At 39.9% G+C, this 17,471-nt stretch overlaps 1 protein-coding gene across 3 annotated transcripts in view; it reads left to right on the top strand.

Annotated features, from left to right (window-relative positions):
- The window catches only part of birc6 (baculoviral IAP repeat containing 6), a 172,503-nt gene extending 157,785 nt beyond the window's left edge, over positions 1 to 14,718 (top strand). For all 3 annotated transcript variants that reach the window (XM_039621872.1, XM_039621873.1, XM_039621871.1), the window contains exons 71-73: positions 390 to 578; positions 10,733 to 10,867; positions 13,480 to 14,718. In XM_039621872.1, coding sequence (XP_039477806.1) covers positions 390 to 578; positions 10,733 to 10,867; positions 13,480 to 13,659 — 504 coding nt within the window. In that variant the 3' untranslated portion in view covers positions 13,660 to 14,718. The remainder of the gene's footprint in view (positions 1 to 389; positions 579 to 10,732; positions 10,868 to 13,479) is intronic.
- The last annotated feature ends 2,753 nt before the right edge of the window (positions 14,719 to 17,471 follow it).

Below are 17,471 nucleotides of genomic sequence, written 5' to 3'. Positions count from 1 at the left end.
GAGCTGTTAATAAAGATATATTGAAGGCTGTATTTTTATGGTGCCAAAACATCCCTTGCTTTTGTCAGACTCTTAAGTGTCCACCATTGCCAAGATCATTTCATATGTTGAGGACACTGAGGGGATTTCAGGCTCATTTTGTCAGTGTATCAGGATTATACCTAACTTGGTTGTAAATCTTAAAATGTGTTCCTGTTTTTGTTTTGTTTTTTCCTCCTAGCTTATCTGGAAGCCGCACTAAGCTATTATTATTATTGTTATTATTTGTTGTTATTATTATCAATAATGATGATAATGATAATAATAATAATAATGACTGCAATGGAAATCCTGAATATTCTGATCACTTTTTCCATTTTTTCCCACATTTCCTTTAATTTGCAAATCAGGTGCTAGTGTCAGTGCAGTCCCTTATCTTGGTGGCTGAGCCTTATTTCAATGAGCCAGGGTATGAACGATCTAGAGGAACTCCCAGTGGCACCCAGAGCTCTCGGGAATACGACGGCAACATCCGACAGGCCACTGTCAAGTGGGCCATGCTGGAGCAAATGCGCAACCCCTCTCCATGCTTTAAAGAGGTAGGAACTATTTGTTTTTTTGACTTAAATCTTGTTCTTCAATTTGCTTTTTTTAAATCCTTCTGTTGGAAAACAACACCAAAACTGGACCCAGGTGAGTGTTGACTTTGATGTTGTTTGGATGACCAGTTATCATATTTTCTTATTTTTAACACCAAGCTAAAAATCACATCTAATTCTCAAAACCTAGATCTAACTTGAACCAGTTCTAGCCACTAATATTAAATGATGTGAAAACTGCTGGCTGACACCAGATCCAAAGATTTCTCCCTGGATCCAGGCCCCTTAACATTTGTAGACTTGGACTAAGTTTGAGTATTAACCCTGGTATTCACATCAAGGTACTGAGTAACTACATTAACCAAGACAGCTTAATTTACTTTCTGATCTCGTGCTTTTATTTATTATTATGTATTTTTATACTAAATCTTATTTTTCCTTTATACTTCTGTAGTCAGTACAACATTTTAGATGATTCATCCTCGTAGTAGATTGGTTACATGCCTCTCACCACCACATTTGAAAAACAAAAACAAAACCCACCTCTCTTCACCAAGAGCCATTTAAAAACAAATAAATTCCTTTCACAAGAATTTCTTGGTGGATGGCAGCATCTGGAGGTGGGCCTGCCTCTCCTCCCCACTCTCTCCCTCACAGTTTTTTGATTTCCTTGCGATGTTTTAAATGGCCTGTGGTGAGACGGATAGTGCAGGGGAAGATAACAATCTTTCAACCTGCTCATCCAAAGCAGACTCCTTCAGAAATGTCATGAGAAAGCAGAATGAAGAAAGAGGAGTGCTTTAGAGATGAAAATGAGAAAGGAAGAAATGAACAGAGGGAGGAAAGGAAAAAATCCCATCAGCATGATGACACTACATGAGAAAAACGGACTAAATGGAACAAATCTAAATAAATAAATGGCAGGCGACCACACATTTTACGTTATACTTAACTAACATAAAATTTTCTTGCTTGAGGAAATGTGGAGTAAATGTTAGTCATGAATGGGATGGACATAACGATACTGATAATAAACAATCTGTTCAGAATGTTAGGATTGGAATCCTGTTATATTTTCCCATTTCAGGAGAAGAAATAAAAGAAATGCATAAATGATGTTTGTGCTTTTTTTTTCCGCTTTATAAAGAATGAAAACTGTTAGAAATGTCCCTGACCTGTATATTCAAGTTGGAAATTCATACAAAAAATGCATTAAACATATTCAGAATTTCTTCATTCGAGTAAAAACCAAATTGTCTTCAGTTCAATTTGTTATTAAAAAATACCTGGACCAGTTTCACTAAATGGTTTAGAGAAGCAGAGCATGATGAAGAGAGGACACATTACATTTTGTTGTTGATGTTAAAAGGACATCCTCTGAATGCCCTTCTAGTAAGAATGATTAAAGCTAGCAATGAGCTTTCAGCTTTAGAACTAGATGAAAATAAAGATGCATTTCTCTTCTTTGGTAAATGTTCAGGATAATTGGACATCTAGACATCTAATTGGACAGAATAGAGGCTTGGTGTTTATTCATTGTTTGGCAGGTCCATTAACCTGAGCAGTATGAGTTGAGAAATCACACATTCTGGCTGTTAATGCATCATACAAAAATTACATACCACACAGTAGACCAATTCCATCTGTCCCTGGTGCCCTCTGCTCTGTCAAAAGTGTCACTGTGTGTGAAGTCAGTGGCAAGCTTTGCGACACACTAGCCATTTCTCTGGCAGAAATACAATATTCAAATTCAACATCTCAAGTAATTTATACTGCCATCAGTTGGATCTATTGAGATCGTATCCATCAGATGTTCCTTGTCATTTTCATTCAGGTGTTTCCAACATGCTCCCACTTGCCTATTATTCTTTTGGCGTTGTTCTTTCTTCTTATTTTATCATTAGAATTCATAACAATAAAAATAATAGATTTTCAGGCATTTCTTAACAACATGCATGAGCTAAAGCTTTCTAACCAAGTAGTTTCTTCCATATGTTTCTTCCATAAAACATGTGTTCCATCTTCAGAGTGTGGGTTTTGAGTACAAGCTTAGTGTTGGAGGGCTTTATTACCATCCTACCACTTAAGGCTATTTGGATTGTAATGGCTTAATATGGCAGACGCTCTAGATGAATATTACACCACTTATCAGTATGCAGTAGGCATAACAACCACCACTGATTGGTGTGACCAACTTGCTAAATTAATGTTAATTACCTACTGCTGCTGTGGCATCAAGTGTCATCATATCTGGTGAAGTCAGCATCACCCTGGTTTGAAGTTTCACATTGTTAATAGACTCAGTGCATGTTTACAAAGCTCTTTGTCATATTGAAATTTTAATTTTTTTTTTAAAAAGTTGTTCAACCCCAATTTGAGTAACATTACCATAGAATACATCTGCTACAAGAAAAACATGTTTCAGTTTGAGAGTGCACAGGAAAGCTGGGAGAGAGAGTAGAAGACATGCCGAAAAGACCAACGTGGGACTCTTCACTGGCCCTTTAGTAAATGAGTCGTCTACTCAACTGGGTGAGCTGTACAAGTACCCAGTACTCATCTTTTTTTTTTTTTTTAATCAAATGGCCAGAAATGAGAGAAAATACCACATAAAGTAACACTTATGACTATGGAAATGCTTATGTACACAGTCATCCAGCAAACATGCCCAAAGACTTGACTTAAGCCATCATAGTGAGTAACATGCCTGACTTCACATTTCTAAGTAGAGACTGGTTTTAGAAAACTGTACTGTATAAAGTCAATGATGTTTTTGTTGTCGTTGTTTCCGTTGTTGTTATGTTTATTTTTTTTAAATCCCTGACAACAACCTCTGTCACATCAACCCTCTGAGTGTCCTCCTACAATACTTTAATCCATACATTCCTCTTTTCTTCCTGCTGGCAGCTCTGTCGTCTACATCCTTTGTCCAGTATGTCCACTGTCTCTCGTCTATACATGTCCAAACCATCACTATAATCTCACCCTTGGCTTTGTCTCCAACACACTCAGCCTGATATGCCTCTGATATGCTCATTTTTAATCTTGTACATCCTGGTCACTCCCGATGGAAATTTTAGGCTCTTCAGTTCTGCCACCTCCAGCTTGGCCCTCCTGTCTTTCTGTTAGTGCCACGGTTAGACCATGTAGGTCTCACTACCTGTCTGTCCTCCTGTCACAAATCACCCCTGACACTTATTCACATTGTATTGTGTTGTGTTTCTGCTGACTTTTACTCCTCTCTAGGGTCTCTTGCACTTGCTCCCTATGTCCACTACAGATCATAATGTCATCTGGAAACATAATTGTCCACGGAGACTCTGCCTGACCTCATTTATCATCACTGCAAACAAGAGGAGACCCAGAGCCGATCTCTGATGTAATCCCCAAGTTCCTCTCTTGGCATTCTTTCTCTAAATCCACAGACCCAGTGCAGCTTCTGACATTCTCTTTACTTCCACCTTCTCTGTACTTCTCCATTAAAACTCTCAAATACCATGTTTAAGGTGTTCTCTGCATGAAGCCATATTGTTTCTTAACCTAGCTTCTTAACCTAGCTTCACCAACTCTTTCCCATACCTTCTTGGTATGGCTCATCAATTTTATCCTTCTAGTTACTACACAGCTCTGCACATCACCCTTGTTCTTGAAAGTCAGTATCATCATACTTCTTCTCCATTCCTCAGGTACAGTGGCTTGCAAAAGTATTCAGCCCCCTTGAACTTTTCCACATTTTGTCACATTACAGCCACAAACATGAATCAATTTTATTGGAATTCCACGTGAAAGACCAATACAAAGTGGTGTACACGTGAGAAGTGGAATGAAAATCATACATGATTCCAAACATTTTTTACAAATAAATAACTGAAAAGTGGGGTGTGCGTAATTATTCAGCCCCCTTTGGTCTGAGTGCAGTCAGTTGCCCATAGACATTGCCTGATCAGTGCTAATGACTAAATAGAGTGCATCTGTGTGTAATCTAATGTCAGTACAAATACAGCTGCTCTGTGACGGCCTCAGAGGTTGTCTAAGAGAATATTGGGAGCAACAACACCATGAAGTCCAAAGAACACACCAGACAGGTCAGGGATAAAGTTATTGAGAAATTTAAAGCAGGTTTAGGCTACAAACAGATTTCCCAAGCCTTGAACATCCCACGGAGCACTGTTCAAGCGATCATTCAGAAATGGAAGGAGTATGGCACAACTGTAAACCTACCAAGACAAGGCCGTCCACCTAAACTCACAGGCCGAACAAGGAGAGCGCTGATCAGAAATGCAGCCAAGAGGCCCATGGTGACTCTGGACGAGCTGCAGAGATCTACAGCTCAGGTGGGGGAATCTGTCCATAGGACAACTATTAGTCGTGCACTGCACAAAGTTGGCCTTTATGGAAGAGTGCCACAAGCCATGTGGGGGACACAGCAAACATGTGGAAGAAGGTGCTCTGGGCAGATGAGACCAAAATGGAACTTTTTGGCCAAAATGCAAAACGCTATGTGTGGCGGAAAACTAACACTGCACATCACTCTGAACACACCATCCCCACTGTCAAATATGGTGGTGGCAGCATCATGCTCTGGGGTGCTTCTCTTCAGCAGGGACAGGGAAGCTGGTCAGAGTTGATGGGAAGATGGATGGAGCCAAATACAGGGCAATCTTGAAGAAAACCTCTTGAAGTCTGCAAAGACTTGAGACTGGGGCGGAGGTTCACCTTCCAGCAGGACAACGACCCTAAACATAAAGCAAGGGCAACAATGGAATGGTTTAAAACAAAACATATCCATGTGTTAGAATGGCCCAGTCAAAGTCCAGATCTAAATCCAATCGAGAATCTGTGGCAAGATCTGAAAACTGCTGTTCACAAACGCTGTCCATCTAATCTGACTGAGCTGGAGCTGTTTTGCAAAGAAGAATGGGCAAGGATTTCAGTCTCTAGATGTGCAAAGCTGGTAGAGACATACCCTAAAAGACTGGCAGCTGTAATTGCAGCAAAAGGTGGTTCTACAAAGTATTGACTCAGGGGGCTGAATAATTATGCACACCCCACTTTGCAGCTATTTATTTGTAAAAAATGTTTGGAATCATGTATGATTTTCGTTCCACTTCTCACGTGTACACCACTTTGTATTGGTCTTTCACGTGGAATTCCTATAAAATTGATTCATGTTTGTGGCTGTAATGTGACAAAATGTGGAAAAGTTCAAGGGGGCCGAATACTTTTGAGAAGATATAGTGGCTTGCAATCTCCAAAATTGTTAAATAGTATGGTTTAAAAAGTCTACTGCCTTGTTTTCCTAGACCTCTTCATTCCTACACAGGTATATCACTATGACCAACTGCCTTTCCTCTCCATGTTCTTCGCAGAGTCCCAGGAATCGGGAAATTATGTCGCAGGACATAATTGGCATGTATCCACAATCAGTGCTGCTTGTATTCTAGTGACATTTTAAGGCAAAACAGTAGAAACCCCTCTGGCCTTTATACAGAAGTAAATGCTCAAATTAAATTAAAAAAAAATAAATGGATCTGTGACATCTAGTAGGTGAAATGGAGTATTGGAGCCAAAGATATTGAGGAGACATAGTAGGACTTGACAATCCCACCCAGCTAAGCAATATCAAACATTAGGCACACAATTTAATGAAGCTTTGTGAGGTACTCATGTGCTTTTCTTACCACTGGCCTTTTAGCGCCTTCATGTCTTCAGCTCAGGCAGACATTGACACAGTGTTCCAGCTAGTTGACACCTGGGTGAAAGTTAAATCTCAGGACTTGCCACAATTTACTGACCAAGTTAACTCAGTGGGCAAACACATCACGTTAACCAGAGGTTTGAAAAATAGCAGGCTAGCTTTTTTGGAGTTATCAATTACACTGACATTTGAAAGTCAGTGTGTAACATAAACAAATGCATACAGATCTATATTTAAGGTTTGACTCTCATGCATTGAAGCACAAATTGGGAGTTATCAGAATGCTACAACACAGAGTTAACACTATCCCCAGGGTAACAGAAGAATATCTTATCAAAAAAGCCCTGAGTAAAGGTTGTTATTCCATCTTTGTCACAGCTATGAAGATGCCTAAAAATAATCCAGGACAGGAGGACGACAACCACTGCCTAAGCCAAAACTATTGGCAATCCCTTATGTGTCAGGAATATTGGGATGGCTTTTTTTTTCTCCTCAAAACATATCTCTGTGGCTTTTAAACTCCAAAGCACACATCACCAAAATTTGGTCCAACCCAAGGATCTGGTCCTCCAGCACAAAGTAATATAGTGAATTAAACATGGGGGAACCAAACAACCTCTGGCTAAGCAGATGGCACAACTCAGATGAGCTACCTCATCAGGCAAGCGTTCCATAATCTGTTTACACCTTACAGGCTAGTGGTCATTGTTTCAGTGATGATGTGCACATTCTGGACAGGGAGGAAAGCTCATTTGAGCAGGGAGTAGAGTTCATTTATGTGAAAAGAGGACAACCATATCTCAATTGAAGAGGGAGCCTCGTGTCAGTCATTGACTAGCGACCTTATAAAGCTGCTCTTTGGTGCTGAAGATGCAGTAGTGTATGCTGACACGGTGGTCTCAGCTGCAGCTCAGCTGATCTGTCTTGAGACAGATTCTGTCACGTCTCTAACTTGGCTAAGTACAACCTGTCACTTATCGTACAGGATAACCTTCAGCACCTAGATTCCTGACATAGGAAGGTGACACTTTGATGAGTGGGATGAGAGGAATCCTCACAATCAACTGCCTTCATGGTTGAGCACAGATAGATATAAATTCTGGAAACCTTCCTTGTTGCATTCTTTTTGTCTAAATAGTAGCGGTATATTTCACATGCATGTGAAGTGTTGTGGTGTTTGCCCTACAGATTAATCAGAAGCCTACATATTGCTACATATCCACGTTTGCTGTTCTGACTGGAGTCTAAGCTAGAAACGGCTCCACTATTCTCCAACCCTGTCATCAGCTTCTTGCGTGTGTCCATCATCTTGGCCTTGTTTTCAGCACTGCTGCCTCCTCATCACAGAAAATGTCTTCTAAAGCTGTGATTACCATATGAGCCAACATGTCAATCAAATACTGCTGGAGCCAGGGTCTCTGAAAAATTCTCTCTGCATTTGATTTTATGAAAACAATTCATTTGGTTAGTTGAGAAAGTTGCCTGCTTGCTGTAGACCTGCTTTAAAATTGCCAGCAGTTGGTGTATTTGTAGTAATAGTATACTTATCTTACCAAAAAATGTTGTTCGTGCTACCAGTATCAGTGACTGAGACAGCACAATCTATTGATTTTGGGTTTCTTCTACCAAGAACATTATATTTCTTATCATGGGGCTGAATCACAGTAGCTCATACTCTGGACATTTTAGTCAGTTAGCCAATAAAAACAGTGAACACTGAGTGAGACGGCTGCATTCCATATTAAAGTAAGAATCATTTGAACATATTCAATGGGAAATGGTTTTGTGACTTTGTGAGAAAACTAATTTCCAATCTACAAATATTTAAGCTTGTGCAGTGTTTATTTGCATGGAGAGGATGTGTAGTCTACTGTACATTTATCCACACAACTGAGTTCATATTGATAGCATCTCATTCACCACATAACCAGTAAACTGCATATTGTGGTTTTGGAGGTAGTACTGTCGTCACTCTCCTACCACCAATTTTGTTGAGCTGTGTAAATGTAAAGTTCTAATGGCATGGTAAATGGACTGATTCTTATATAGCGCTTTTCTACTCTCCCGGAGTACTGAAAGCGCTCTATACAACATGCCACATTCACCCAATCACACACATTCTCACAAGCACTTTATCTGTAATTAGTGCTTTTTCTAAACTACATTCATACTCCGATGGATGCATCGGAGAGCAACTTGGGGTTAGTATCTTGCCCAAGGATACTTGACATGCAGACTGGAGGAGCCAGGGATCACCAACCTTCCGATCAGTAGGTGACCTGCTCTACCTCCTGAGCTTCAGCCACCCCAATATTACCTTCGCCAATGGTGAAGGTAATATTTTATTTTTGGTACAAGAGTGTTTGAGAGTCCAGCGTTGTGAGTTTCTATTTATAGAGTACAGGCTTGAATTATGGAGCAGCAGGTTGTCAGGTGTAGTTAACATGGGATTGGATGTTAAAACATTGATATGTGTGTGTGTTGAGGACAAAGAGAATGCCTGTGAAGTATGCTTGTGTAGATTTATAATATTACAGCACATCTTAAATTTATATTTTACAATTTTAAAAAAGGAATCACTAAATTATGGCAAAGTACATTATCTGCATCAAAAATAGGGTGAAGTACTATTAGAAAGTACTTGATTAGAAAACTATCAGAAATTTTATCTATATCGAGAGATTTTATCTATATGGAATATACACATTTTCCAACATTATTCTTGATATTTGGTACCATTTAAATTAAATTTTTAAAATTTTTAAAATTAAATCTACAACAGATAAGAGAAGAAATACTTTAGTTATACCACTATTTTTTTTTTCTTTTTTTTTCCCCCCTAAACAGCATTTGAAATGATAGCATCCCTTTCCGGTTCCAACCACTCTTCAAACTGGAACAGTTTCACAGAGACAGAATTTTTCCAAGAACTTACCTGGGAATGTTTGACTACTTCCTATCTACATTTCTTTCTAGTTGTTTAAATATTTCCTAAGTGAGCCTTTGTCAAGTCACTGGAGTCCCCAACAGTCAAAATGGTATCTATACAGAGTCCTGCCACACTACGATCAGTGGCAGTGTTCAAATACTAAAAATCAAATGGCTGTAAGCCCAAACCACATGGATCCCATCACACACAATGTCAGGAATCTGTCTTCATGTTCTTATACAGCGCTTTTCTACTGTGAGCACTCTGAACACTTCTTACTAAAGTCTCATTCATCCAGTCACATACACACTACCTAAGCACCTTGTCTAACATTCACACGTGCTCTTACATTCCATTGCAATTTAGGTTTCGGTATCTTGCCCAAGGATATATCAACATGCAGACTGGCAGAACCAAGGGTCAAACCACAGATCTTTCACTTGCTACCTGACCCATTCTTCCTGAGCAGCAGCTATATGATAGCTTGAACAGCAGCCGATCCCACCGTGCTTTCCACACGTTTGTTACCTTGAAACATTACCACTCAGCAGCGAGGGGGTGGGGGACCTCACTGGATGTAACTGCAGCACCCAGGGGGGTTGGCACGAGAGTGGGATGAACATTTGAGCGGAAAAGATGGAATTGAGATGGAGAGAGCAGAGGGAGTTGTAGAAAGAAAAGATGGATTAAAGCATTCCCTTAACCCCCTCTGCTGCCTGTTCTGCTTTTTGTCTCTGATAAACAGCAAATCAGCAGCCACCATGATAACTCATCCCCTCCCTCCAATAGCAACGCAGCAGCTACAGACACATCTACCACCACACTCCCTGCATACTGATAGCACAGCCATGGCGACTGTTGCTAGGAAGTTGACTGTAGGGGCAGGCAAGCAAGAGACTTGGGTGTAGATGGCTGACATCAAGCAGTGTTGCACAAATAATATCACACTGACTCTTGAGACTAGAGTGTGCCTCATTTGTGGAGGAATGCGTTGTTTCAGTTATGTGTTAGAACCTAACATGTTTTTCATTTATCTTCAATTTTTAGCCATCTGTTGCAATCATCAATAGATCACACAAGCCATCTTTTCTAGCTGTTTGTCATAAAACCTTCTCTGTTACAGCTGTCTTAATCAAATAATTATATTTAATATTATGTAATATTAAGCTAGAATAGGTAGCTATCAGTAGGTTGCAATCCTATTTGTCATTGTTTTTTCATTTTTTAATGTGCTAAATGTTTTTAATGTTTCTGTAAACATACACAGCAGACCCAGTAACATCTTGATCTTTTTATTTCACTAGTCGCTGTACACACACACACAGAGCTGCAGCTCTCCCGCTGCCAGCTCAACATAACAGTGACCACATTCACCAAAACTCCAAACTTAAGGCGGCGAGGCGTGATTGCAGATGCTGCGCAGCTGGGTCAATCGCACCTGCAGCAGCGTCACAAACCACGCCCCCCCACAGTTTCATAATAAAGTTTTTTCTCTTTTGAATAAATGATGTTGTTGTGTGTTTGCAGGTGATCCATAAACACTTCTACCTGAAGAGAGCAGAGATCATGTCTCAGTGTGAGGAGTGGATCGCTGACATCCAGCAGTACAGCAGCGACAAGAGGGTCGGCCGCACCATGTCCCATCATGCTGCTGCTTTAAAGGTAAAGATATTTCTAGTACTTAAATAGTTCTTTTCTACTTTGGGTACTCAAAACACCTATTGTTTCTACTATAATCCATCCATGCAAGACTTTATTCCATGCCTTTAAGTGTCCCAAGGGCGCTTGGATATGCAGACTAGTGGAAGGGCAGCAGCTCTTTAATTTGTGGATGGCCCGCTCTTTTTATGTGAATCCTGAACCGTGATATTTAAAACAATATTTGTTCAATTTTGATGTCAGTTACTGAATTTAGTGTCATCCACTTTGGTTTAGTTCACCTTTTAACACTGCAAACTTAGGTCACTTGCCAATCAGAACATGATAATTCAGCATTTGCTCCAGCATTACAGTAATGATGTCAGCAAGGAAATGGCTGCCAATAAACACACAAAACCTCAAAATGTTTAAAACAATAAAGATCTTCACTTTCACTTCATTTGTATGTTCGAGTTTCTCCGTACATCATGATGACGATATATCTACCACATATATACACCTCCTTTTGTGCTCCCCTGAAATCTAGGGTTGATCAAGGAACAGTATGATTTTGTGACATTACATTCAAAAGGAGAATCAATTCAATTCAATAAATTGATATAATAAGATTCAATTCAATAAAAATAAGAGACTGACAAACATCCTGGTTACAGATTTTTTTTACCACTTTTTTGCTGTTGTACACTGACTTCACACTCTGTATGATGCCAGGCCTTGTGTTTCAGATATGAGGCTTTACAGAGTTAGCTAGCCAGCAGCAGTGTATGTAAGCGCTCTCCTGCACGTCGTACTAATAAGCAGTGAGCTACCTGCAGGGGACAGGGACTCGGCCGGCCTAATTCCTGTCCCCACCTGACTTCCTTTTGAGACAAACAGGAGCTTCTAACACACACAAAGTAACACTGTAACCCCCACCCACAAACTGAGGCTGCACATAACAAGTCTTTTCTCTAAATAACAACGAGCTCTATTTAATAAGAAGCTTCCGACCTGTCAGCTGTTGTTACAGTGGCAACACTCTGGAGACTTGGCAACAAGCTTCCATGGCTGAAAATGACAGGTTCTGCTTCATTTTCTGCCTTTATTGTGTAGTATAGCAAGAAAGATTATAGCAAGAAAAGAGAGGTTACAGCAACACTAATACACTGTTATCTGAAAACTGATTGATATTGAATTGGCATTATGTATTGTTTAGATTTACAGACACATCTATACGTTAAAGCTTTGTTTAGGGGCAGTGTTACAAATATGTTTTGAGCTGCTTATCATTTATGTACTTGTTGGTAGCTTAGCCCCTGCTGCAGAGAGGACACAAGTCAGAGCTTCTTTGTAGTGAAATAGATTTTAAAAGATATTCGAAAGTAATAGAAGTCCTTACTACAGTCATTGATCATGCTTTTTGTGCATTTCCACTCATTTTTTGTTTTCTTTTTTCACATTTCTTTGTCTTCATTTGTCCTTCTCCATTGCTATGGCTTCGTCCTTCGTTGAATACTGTTTGCTGTACTGCTGTAACAATTACTATTTTTCCTTTGCAACTTGTTTTCTGCCACACTGACTGTTAAGCAGGTATTATACTCCGTTGAGGTCACGGACAGATGGTGACAAGCAGGGGTACTTGTTACTAATATAGGCCCTTGAAGTCTGCTTGAAGTACGCCTGTGTAGTTGGTGCATTGTAATCTAAATTCTCTGTGGTCACAGAAACACTGGCAGGTTCAGAGCCCATTGCTTAATTTCTAATGACAAAATTTATGCAAGTCAGACCCAAGTGGACCCTAGCAGAATCGCAGACATGTAAACTGTAAAATGTACATGGAGCTTAGTTCACGGTGATCAGATTCACTCCGGCCAGACTTACTGCACACTTGTTCTGGGTGATAGGTGTCATAGCTCAGACAAAGCATCCCCCACTCTGTGTTTTGTGAATCTCTGAGCTCTGATTTGATATATCACTAAAATAACATAAAGGATCAGCCAATCACACTTTTGCCTCCCCAGCCCATTCGCTCTATGGGCCACAAGTTACAAGAGGTAGTTATAAGAGGTCCACGGCAAGTCGAAATGACAGCAGATCATGCTGCAGACCAGCAGTTGTAATGTGGTGACAGCAGTGAGCATAAACGGGTCATTATGCTTATCTTTTACTTGGCATGAGCAATCCACTACATCATTGACACAAGCAAAGATGTTGCTCATGTTTTTTTGCATTTGCTGTTCTTCCTCTGTGGTATTTTTGCTACAACCACCACAGTATTATAGTAATATAATGGTATTGCAGTTTTCTGTGTCCCCAGAGATACTAGCATGGCAAAAACCCATTAGAACATCGGTCCCTCCCTGGTGTACAACTTTAGTGGCAGTTTGTTGGAAAAGTGTCTTTTTCAATATTTTCAGTACCAAGACTCAGGTATCATTTTTTCATCATTGTCCCTTTTCAACGTAAATATGAATGTCATGATTTGTTGTTCGGGTTTGTTTCGCTGTTAAACTTTGTCCCAAATGGTTTCAAGAATGTTACATAGCCACCTTTGAACTCTTCATGTGAGATGTAGGAAAACAAATTAAGGCCAAAGAAATAACCGGGATTCTAACACCAATTCATCTCTTGTGCAGAGACACACAGCTCAGCTCAGAGAGGAGCTCCTGAAGCTGCCCTGCCCTGACGGACTGGAGCCCGACTGTGATGAGTTTACAGAGAAGAGCAGCACCCTCATCCTCAAAGAGCTACCCAGTCAGGACACAGAAAAGCCTGGTGGCAGTCAGGACAGCCACTGCAGTGAGGGCCAGCTATGAGCCCTTCCCACCTGCCCCCTTCCTTACCCTTCCAGCATCTCCAGCCCTTACCCTCCTCTTCCTTCTCATCCTCCTCCTCTTTCATAGACTTGATGGCTTCAGAGCACGAGCCATCACTTTGTCCATATTTGTATGTAAAGGTCTAAATAGAACAGCAGAGAACGAGGGGACGCGAAGGCGACAAGAGGAACTCTGGTCTATGCTACGCCTTTATTAAAGAGTTGACAGAAACTTTTATTTACCTGTAAAGGAGTGTAAACATTTTGTGCTTTTTCCAATTGTGAAATAACCACTGATTGGTATGTTATTAAACTTGTTTATGTATACACAGCAGAGGAAGATTACAGATTATATAAGGGAACTACCTTAAGAGAAGAATGTTTACTGAATGTTTGTTTCTTTTTCTTTTGGACTGTTAGAGCAAGAACAGTTGTAACCAAGGATATACTGGTCTTTAAGGATCCTAAAAAAACAAAAACAAAAAAAAAAAAACGCACACACAGGTAACATCCGAGATTTTTAAAAAAGCCCCTCTGCTCATGCTCATCTGCGTTCTCTAGGATCATATCCACTTGAATAAAGGTTCAGATGGACATTCTTAAATGCTATGTTATCCCTTTTACAGGCTCCAAATTAAAGCGCCATGCTCTGGATAAACATTTGTTGCCTCTCAGAACTCCTCCATGACCGCTTTCCATTGACATGACTGTAGATCACAGCAAGACTGTGCGTCAGAGCCACCGGGGCAATGTACTTTGAAGGCTTTTGCATGTGTATGTGTGTTTTCTGTGCGTGTGCAACAATCCCCAGTGAGATACAAAGCTGTGATGTGCCTTTGATCTACACCATACCACCAAATGCTCCCAACTGATTTTACTGATTTCTTTTGCTATTTCTACAAAAATAAGAATATTCTGCTCCATCTGACATAAAAGAAACTGCTTTGATCTTTTTTATGTTGAACTCCAGTGAACAAAAAAAATGCACTTTCTATTTTACTCACTCTTTAGGGCAGTCACATTCTCTTTTTGCTAGGACATTAAATGGAGCTTGAAAGTATGTGACTGACTGAATGCTTTTTTTTTTTTTTCCCCCCCCTCTGCATTTCCCAGGACATCTCTCACTCGAAAAGAGCACCTGATTTAGAAAGTGTGTTGGGTAAAAACAATTGGAGACTATGTCAAATAAGGAGACTGAGGTTCTCAGAACATTTTATGAAAACTTGGGGATTTGAGTAGCTTACTCAGGAAAACCTGGGCTGAGGACCAAAAAGCAGGAATTTGGAGAAGAAATTTCAAATGGAACATACCCACCTGTGTAGCCATTTCCAGTTCTTGTCTACTAGGGTATCTTTGCCTAATTTAGTTAACAATTAGAGGTTGGTATGCAGACTTGTTGAAAAGTTTGACTGAAAAGTCATTGAAAAAATCAAATGAAAAAAGGGGAACTCACTGCAGCACATGCAAGGGGGTGTAGCTTATGTTACTGGCTGGTTTTGACACTGCTCTGTGGTGATCTGGGTAAGTCCAGCTCTTAATAGCACCTACGCCAGGGGTGCGCAACTTCCTGGTACAGGTGCTATAAAGCTATTAATATAAAGTTAATATAAAGCTATAAACCCCTGGGAAAATTGGGTCATTGGCAAGAGTATAGAACTTGACTGCATGCTGAAGTGGTAACCCCTAACCCTACTCAAATGTAAGTGTTTGGAAAAAATTACTTCTAAAAGTACTTTATTGCACTATGTTCATTCACTCATGAGCAGTGTTGGGCAAGTTACTTTGAAATAGTAATTCAATTATAGTTACTAGTTACTTCTGCAAAAAAGTAACTGAGTTACAATATTCTAAAAGTAATTAATTACTTGGAAAAGTAACTATTGCGTTACTTAAAAAAAACAAAAACAAAGAATGTTTAACCCTCTGGGGTCCAGGGTATAATTGGCCATTTTTTTTACTACTCTTGATTTTCTCTCCACATTTTACCTTTAAAAACTATTTACTTTGCCTTGTTTGGTATCATTCTTTTTAGCGCAACCTCACATGTCTGAATTTAAAGTTATGTTCTCATTTTGTCATACTCTATAACCAGAATTGATCTAAAATCAGACAAAAAACATAAAATCACAGTAGAAAAAGTTATATTTTTACTGTAACAACCATAAACATGTTTAATGAATCATATTTCATAACTTCAAATGCAAATATTAATTGTCAATTTTAAAATCCTATGCACAAGTTTTGCAAACAAAGTTATTTGCATCCATTTACTTTTTACCCCTTTTTAAAATAACCATTTCAAACTATTTACAGAACAATCAGCTGTTCTTCAATAAGATGCCACACAAATTATTTGTGCCAGTCCAAAAAAATCATTTCTGTCCACTATAAAGCAGAACATCACAGCCTGATACCTGCAGGCCTGACAGCAGCAGGTGTATCACCTCTGTTTCTACCTGGAGACAGCAGTCGCCTCATTGTTCTGACACACAACACAAAACTATCCACAACACTACACACTAACTACACAAGACAACACATTAACTACACACTCCAAACACGCTAAACGTCACAAATCTCACATCTCAAAACTCGCTCTCTCTCTTTCTCTCTCTCTCCCTCTCTCTTTCTCTCGCCATCACTCCTAAAACTTTTTGTTTTGTTTTTTTGCTCATAAGCAGAGAGTGCTTGCTAGCGCTAACGTGGCGAAACTATTGAGGAAAAAAAACGCCGCGTATATATTGTTGATCATGACTCTGGTTTTACATGGCCTATCAACACAATTTAAAAACTGGCACCTTGTTGCTTTGTCTTTAAGTGGTCATGTGATTGACTTACCACGACTACTTTATTCTTCCTCAGTCAAACAGCAGCACTCATGCGATTGTTTTGCCTCCTTAGCTCCAGGTGTTGTGCTAGACAGTGATCGTGATTACCGTCCGCGGGAGCGCGCAGCTGCTTAAAGCTGTAGCGTCCAGATTACTTACAGCTACTTCCGTGCAACTGATATAAGATGCGGTAAGCTGAACACAGCTTCAACCGTCTGTTTGTTGAAAAATAGTAACGGACCGCGTTTCCTTGTTAGTAACTGTAACGCCGTTGTAACGATAGGAATAGTAATTAGTTAGATTACTCGTTACTGAAAAAAGTAACGCCGTTATTACCATCACTGCTCATGAGCTGCTGTAACATGAATCAAATAGCTGAATGGCCACCTCAGCATGCAGTCAAGTGCTATAGAGTCTTCCTAATGACCTAATTGTATTCAGGTGTGTTGCAACAGGGACACATGGAAAAGTTTCAGGCCACTGGCCCTCAAGGACTGGAGTTTGAGACCCCTGATATAGAACCTGATATTGCCTAATTTTTATCTGAGCAACACACCTTGTGTAGTCAACAATTAATAATACCAAGTTTGGCAATTAGCTTGCAAATGGCTCTTGAAGCACCTCTGAGACTCTTTCAGGTCCTGTTTGGAGGATTTTGGTCCATCCTCCTTGCTAGCACTGGCTGATAAGAAATTGGAGCTCCTTGTGTGCCTGTTACTACTAAAGTCCACAGATATTCAGTGATGTTTCGTTTGAAGGATGTGAGGATCAAGGGGAAACCTACTGTTTAAGATCATTATTCTCTTCCATCTTCAGTATTACAGATCTTGCAACGTATGTTTCCAAAATTTGCTGCTGTTTTATCAAATATGTATCCTCCGCCACGACTGATATGTTGAGAAGCATAAATCTCTGTTTCAGCTCAGTAACTCTAGGACCAAAAATGCATCAAACCATAAAGTTTTCTTCTGCTGGTTCTTACATT

This window comes from Oreochromis aureus, linkage group 13 (genome assembly GCF_013358895.1).
Source record: "Oreochromis aureus strain Israel breed Guangdong linkage group 13, ZZ_aureus, whole genome shotgun sequence".
Lineage (NCBI taxonomy): Eukaryota > Metazoa > Chordata > Actinopteri > Cichliformes > Cichlidae > Oreochromis > Oreochromis aureus.
The sequence above is the reverse complement of the archived record's forward strand: the minus strand, read 5'-3'. Positions and strand labels throughout refer to the sequence as shown.